Below are 6,694 nucleotides of genomic sequence, written 5' to 3'. Positions count from 1 at the left end.
AGATCCAAAAAGATCCAAGTGGACCTAAGCAGACCCAAACAGATCCAAGCAGATCTAAGCAGGACAAAGAGACCTACGTAGATCCAAGGAACTCAACCTAAGCAGACCCAAGGAGACCTACATAGATCCAAACAGATCCAAGGAGATCTAAGCAGACCCAAGGAGATCCAAGTTGACCTCAGCAGACCTAAGGAGACCTACATCGACCCAAGGAGATCTACGTAGACCCAAATAGATCCAAGCAGATCTAAGCAGGACAAGGAGACCTCTGCAGATCCAAGGAGACCTACGCAGACCCAAGCAGATCCAAGTAGATTTAAGCAGGACAAGGAGATCTACGTAGACCCAAATAGATCCAAGTAGATTTAAGCAGGACAAGGAGATCTACGTAGACCCAAATAGATCCAAGCAGACCCTAAGCAGACCTACATCAATCCAAGGAGACCTAAGCAGACCTAAGCAGACCCAAACAGATCCAAGCAGACCTACGCAGACCGAAGCACATGCAAGCAGCTCCAGGTTCATCTCCTGCCCTGCACACCGACTCTGTTCCTCCTATTTCTGTGCTGGGAAGAGCCCGATACCACCTCCAAGCTGAGTTAGTTGCCACAGAAAACAGCTTCAGTCGACCGCACGGAGCTTTGGCGATGCAAAACCCAGGAGGGAACGGCAGCAAGCGGTGCTACAGAGAAAGCACAGCGCTCCAAAGGAGGTGAGCAGCCCGAGCCCAGCCCAGGAGGGCAGAAGGGAGGAGAGCAAAGCAGGGCTGCCCTGGAAGCACCCCCCTGCTTTTTAGAAAGGGCTCCGCTACACAAACACGAGGTTCCTCCTCCTGGCAAGAACAGATCGAGCCTCCAGCCAGGACAACACAGCAGCTCCCTAAAAACACACAGCTACGTCCTCAGACGGACAAACAGCCACCCTGGCACCACTGCAGCTCAGCTCCTGCACCCACAGCCAACCTCAGCAAAGTCAACGCTCCTGACAATACCTTGCAGTGCTTGAGAAGTGCCAGAGACAACAGTGCTACTGCCAAGCTGGACGCGGAGGGCAGCATGCAGCTCCTACGCTGTGTATAATATTGGTTTTAATTACAAAGACAAAAAATTAAAGACCAAGCCGGTAATGAAAACATATTTATTTATACAGAAAACAGGTATAGGACTGAGTCTTTAAATAAGCTGCATCTAACCTGTTTCTGAATCTTCACTGTCGGAGGAGCTGGACTCGCTGGTGCTCTCAGACTCTGAGGAGGAGAACCCCTTCATTTTAGAGGAACCAGCAATTACATCCACCTTCTCTGCTGCAAGAAGACAACAGCACAAAATGAATGGTCAAAGGGACGGGAAGGGACCCAGAGCCTCCAAACCGTGCTCCTCTCTGCCACCCCGAGCCCAGCTGGGGGCTCCCAGTGCTGAAAATGTAATATTGCTGCTGCTCTGGCTTCCTGGCCCAGGGAAGAAGGACAAGGGTGCCTTTTTAAGAGCTTAAACTCCCAGTTAAAACTCCAATTAAAGGCCGGGAGGCGCTCAGGGCTCTGCTGTACCCCTGAGGATGCGCTGAGCTGCAGCCCAACCACCTCAGTGCTTTAAACAAGCCTCAAATCTGGGCAGCTTTCCTTTCTGCTCGGGTTTACACCATGCCGGCCACAGGGAGAAAGAAGCCCTCCGAATCCCACAGGGTTTCAGGGAGGATCAAGATGTGCTCCAGCACACCGCGGCCGCAACAGAGCTCCTCCGGCCCCGCGGCTCGGCAGGGAGGAGGAGGAGCAGCAGCGGCTCTGCAGGACGCGGCGCCGAGCGAAACGCTGCCCTTAACCTCTCCTCTTCACACAGACATCTTTTGGGAGAAAATATTTACGTTAGAGGGAGGCTGAGAACCCAAGGCCTCGAGTCAGAGGCACCGGATCTACCGGACGGCCGCTGGGCCTTCATTCCTTTCGCTGGAGGAGCGGCAGCTGCTCTCCTCACCCCATCGCACAGGAAAGGGCCTAAAGGTGGCAACGCAGCACTGGGCTGTGAGGGGAACTGCTGTGAGGATGAAAGGTACCTTGAGGTTTCCTCTTCTTCCTCAAACACGACGTTACGTATCTCTCCAGCTCCCGTAACGTGGAAGGTTTTAACGTCTCAAAGTCAATTTCAATCTCGTCGGGATTGGAGTTTTTAAGCGAGGGTTCTCTCGACTGGATGATGTGAACAACTCGGCCCAGCTTTTCGCCGGGCAGTTTGTTAATGTCCAGGCTCAGCTGCCTCTTCTCCTCATAGGACATCGGCTTACACTTCTCCTCCTCCTCAGACTCGTAGGCTGGAGGGGGCTTGCTGTTCTTCACCGTCACCGGCTCCTTCTTACTACTTAGGAACAATTGTAACACGTCATTATGGCACACAACAGAACAGGGAGACGCTGCAAGAAGCAGCTGCTCGCTTCTGCTGCGTTACAGCAGCGCGGCTGCGCCTACTGCTACCGCAAGGAACAGCAGCAGGGAGCTCTGCAGGCACCAGCAGCTGCTTTCGTCCTCTTATCTCACAGCTACGCTCTCAGAAACGAGCGGCTGCAGGCAGAGCTCTGTACGTCTGCACTGGGATGGATGAAAGCCCAGAGCAGAGCAACGCTGCCCACCTCCCTGCAGGGGGTTGCGCTGCTTTGAGGCCTCGGGGCAGCACGGCCTCCCCTTAGGCAGAGCAAAACCCGACGCTTATAGGGAAACGCGCTGCCAAGCAGCAGCAGCAGGGGCAGAGGATGCTCTGTGCTGTCTGCTGGGCCGGAGAGAAACAAGGAGGCAGATCTGCGGCCGTGCTTGCAGGTGTTTACCCTGCAGCCCAAGCAGGAGCTCCTCTCAGCTCCTGACCCCTCGCTTCAGAACCCACGGCTCCAACTGAAGCAGGAGGGAGAGAACGGAGGGGGTCAGGGTTCAACGGCCCGACTCGCAGAGCTCTTCTCTCCCATCCTTAATTAAAGCAGCCCCGGGTGAGGGGTGGCTGTGAGCCCTGCTGAAGCTGCGGGTGCTGCTCTGCAAGACCCCCATGCAAAGTGATCAGAGGGAAAAGCACAAACGGCACGCGCTGCAGCGCAGCAAAACACGACTGCAGCGCAAACAGGGCTGACCTGGAGGTGCTGCTGTTGCTGTTACTTTTCTTGGCCTTCTTGGACGGCGGTTCCTTGGCTTTACTCTTCTTGCTGTCTTCCAGCTCTTCCTTCTTTTTGTGCTTCTCCTTCTTCTTCTCCTTCTTGTCCTTCTCTTTTTTCTTTGGTTTGTTCTGCTGGGGCTGGGACAGGGCTGCAAGCTGCTCATGCACTGCTTTCAGCTGAGAGGCAGACACACAGAGATCAAGACACTTTGGCCCAGCTCCTCCTTCTCTTCTGCCTTAATTACCCCTCTGCTGCTTTCCTCCCTCTTCCCATCCCACCCATCCCAGAAAGAAAGGCTCCTCTGTACCTTTCAGCCCTTCTCTACTACGGGTTGGAGAGCATTTACAGCTCAGCCTCCTTTTAGACCACGAGGTGGCCTGCAGCTGTGAGCTGAATGACAGAACCAAGGGTCTGGGGTGGAAGGGTCCTAAAAGATCACAGAAGCACGGAATGGGGAAGGTTGGCCGGGTCCTTAAAGATCACAGAGCCACGGGGTCACAGCAGAGCTTGGGCTGGAAAAGACCTTGAAGATGACAGAAGCACGGAATGGTTTGGGCTGGATGCGACCTTCAAGATCACCAAAGTGTGGATTCACAGAATGATTTCTGCTTGTAGGACCCTTAAATGTCACGGAACCAAAAATGGGTTGAGTTGAAAAGGACCTTAAAGGTCAGCAGACTACAGAATCCTCGCATGGGTTGCAAGGGTCCTTAAAGGCCAAAGAACCCCAGAATGTGTTGGGTTGAATGGGTCCTTGAAGGTCACAGAACCCCAAAATGTGTTGGGTTGAATGGGTCCTTGAAGGTCACAGAACCACAGAATGTGTTGGGTTGAATGGGTCCTTACAGGTCACAGAACCACAGAATGTGTTGGCTTGAATGGGTCCTTGCAGGTCACAGAACCATACAATCTGTAGGACTGAATGGGTCCTTAAAGGTCACAGAACCACAGAATGTATTTGGTTGAATGGGTCCTTAAAGGTCATAAAGGTCCACAACCACAGACAGTTTGGGTTAGATGGGTCCTTAAAGATCACAGGAGCATGGAATGGGTGAGGTTGGAGGGGTCCTTAAAGCTACGGAACCCCCAAACCCCACAAAGTTTGGGTCAGGTGGCTCCTTCAAGATCATAAAACCACGGGGTCACAGCACGGCTGGGCTGGAAGGACCCCAAAGGCCCCCAGCCCCACTCCTGCCATGTCTGGGTGCCCCCCACCCCATGGGCACCTCCAGGATGGGGCACCACAGCTCTGGGCAGCAGCGCCAGGGCCTTACTGCCCTCTGAGGGAAGGATTTCCCCTTCACACCTGACCTCAGTTTCCCCTCTGGGAGTTTTAAACCATTCCCTTCACTGGGGGCCTTCTGCCTCCACCTTCCAAAGCTCCCGGCGCGGGGTGCAGTGCACACGTCCTGCTCCAGCTGCTCTTTCTGCTCGCTGGGTTGAGCACAGCTTGGCTGGTTCTGCTCTTCCAGGTGGGGCGAAGCTTTGCTGGGCAGCCTGGGTGCTCTGGGGCGAGGGCTGCAGCGTGGAGCGTGTGGGAGCTGGAGCACAAAAAGCTCCAGCTGTGGGTGTTTGAGCTCCGCTGCCACCTTTGGCCTTCAGGATTTACGGCAAGCTGAGCCTGGGAAGGGACGTCCCTGCAGTTTCTTTAGGAGCAGAGGCACAGGCTTGAGAAAAGGTGCTCTGTCTGTTTAACGACGAGGGGCAGCCCTCATGGCACACAGCAGAAGAAGAAATGAAACTCTTTCAGCGTTGCACCCTGCTCTGTTTAGTGCCGAATGATGGGGTCACAGCACGGTTGGGTTGGAAGGACCCCAAAAGCCCCCCTGCCACGGCTGGGTGCCCCCCACCCTGTGGGCACCTCCAGGATGGGGCACCACAGCTCTGGGCAGCAGCGCCAGGGCCTTACTGCCCTCTGAGGGAAGAATTTCCCCTTCACACCTGACCTCAGTTTCCCCTCTGGGAGTTTTAAACCGTTCCCCTCATCCCATCACCGTGGCCAAAGAGATCAGAAGCGTTTATGAGATCTCCTGAGGTCCTGGAAGGACGCAGTGAGGTCTCCCTGCAGTCTTCTCCTCTCCAGGCTGCACGCCCTGAGCTCAGCCTGTCGGCACAGCGCAGGAGCTCCAACCTGGGAGCATCCTCAGTCAGCTGTGCGTGGATTCACTGCTCCATCCCACGTCCCTCCGCATCCCATCCCTTCCTGCTGCCACAACCGGGGGCAGCAGCGCCGGGCCCTGACCGCCCTGTGAGCGAAGAAATCCCTCCTGCCATCCCACAGAAACGCAGCAGACGACCGAGGCAACACCAAGAGGGGCGGCGCAGGGCAGCCTACCTGCTCCTGGAGCTCCGCTAAGCGCTGAGCCCTCTCCTCTTCCGAGTCGTCGGAGGAGCTGTCGCTGTCGGAGGAGCTGTCGCTGCTGCTGTCGCTGGACGAAGGGGGAACCACTTTGGTCGGAGGTGGAACCACCACGGGAGAGGAGGCCGGGATCACCGGTTCCTCCGGTTCATCCGGCATCTTGGCGAAGCGCATCTCAAACACGTCCTGCAAAAAAAAAGAGATGCAAACCGGGTCGGCGGGGCTCCAAGGAGCTCCCAGCGCCTGCCTGCACGACGCTGCCAGCTGCAGAGCGCCTCCTTCCACGCCTTGAATCCATCCGGGACCTGGGTTTGATCAAGGGGGGGGAGATCCAGAGGTGTCATGGTTTTATGTTCTCGTTTTGTTTTTGGGTTTCAGTATTCCACGTTTTCGTTTTGTTTTGTTTTTGGGTTTCAGTATTCCACATCCAAACACCATGCAGTGCACGGGGCATTAAAGTGTCACTGCCCCAATCCCAGGTTCCCATCCCTGTACATGACAGCAGTCCTGGGATCTGGCCCTTCTGGGTGGGGGGGTCGCTCTCTGGCTGCCTTGCAGTGGGTGCTGGAGGTGCTTTCCTGGCCGTTCCAAGCTTTCCGGGTTTGAATCGGTCCTGGGAACTCTTTCTCTCTCATCTTGTCTGATTTATTCATCTCAATTTCAATTGAATTGTATAGATTGTGTTATTTTGTATTCCGATATCATAGTAAAATGTTTTCCTCCATAGGTTGTTGCCGCTGCTCTTTTCCTCCCTTCCTTCCTTGCCATTTTTTTGTGGGACTGGGGTGGGGGGGAGGGCAGAGGCCTGTCGCCCTGTCACAGACATGGATTGATCTGCTCAACTCCGTGACAAGACGTAAGGAAGGCCAAGAGCCATTGGAAAGCTGCAGTGCTGGAGGCCAGGGCAGCGCTTGGCAGGCTGCGCTTTTCCTTCTCTGCACAACAACAGCATTTCCCAGCAGCCAGGGGCACCAAACCGCCTCCTGCTCACCCCTGTGCATGGAAGTCGCTGCTCTGCTGATCCACACCCGTTTCTGTCCAAACCTCGGGGGGATAAACAGCGAAAGGACGACTGCGGCCTTCATCAGCACGGCGGGGATGAAGGCGGCGCTGCGCTCACAGCTCGTGCTGTTTCGGGTGAAGCAATGCTCTCAGGTCCAGCACTCTGCGTCCCACACATTTGGGGGCACCCCCACATTTTGCTTT

The 6,694-nt window shown here is 55.4% G+C and overlaps 1 protein-coding gene across 1 annotated transcript in view; it reads right to left on the bottom strand.

The window, feature by feature from the left end:
* The window catches only part of LOC122170404 (bromodomain-containing protein 4-like), a 17,223-nt gene that overhangs the window by 6,249 nt on the left and 4,280 nt on the right, over positions 1 to 6,694 (bottom strand). The window contains exons 3-6 of the mRNA XM_042837202.1: positions 5,465 to 5,674; positions 3,106 to 3,305; positions 2,050 to 2,348; positions 1,193 to 1,303 (exon numbers count right to left, since the gene is read on the bottom strand). Coding sequence (XP_042693136.1) covers positions 1,193 to 1,303; positions 2,050 to 2,348; positions 3,106 to 3,305; positions 5,465 to 5,674 — 820 coding nt within the window. The remainder of the gene's footprint in view (positions 1 to 1,192; positions 1,304 to 2,049; positions 2,349 to 3,105; positions 3,306 to 5,464; positions 5,675 to 6,694) is intronic.

This window comes from Centrocercus urophasianus, unplaced genomic scaffold, assembly GCF_019232065.1.
Source record: "Centrocercus urophasianus isolate 14NV4802_14NV808 unplaced genomic scaffold, USGS_Curo_1.0 seq_695, whole genome shotgun sequence".
Lineage (NCBI taxonomy): Eukaryota > Metazoa > Chordata > Aves > Galliformes > Phasianidae > Centrocercus > Centrocercus urophasianus.
Note: the sequence above shows the minus strand (reverse complement) of the source record. Positions and strands in the feature narration are given on the sequence as shown.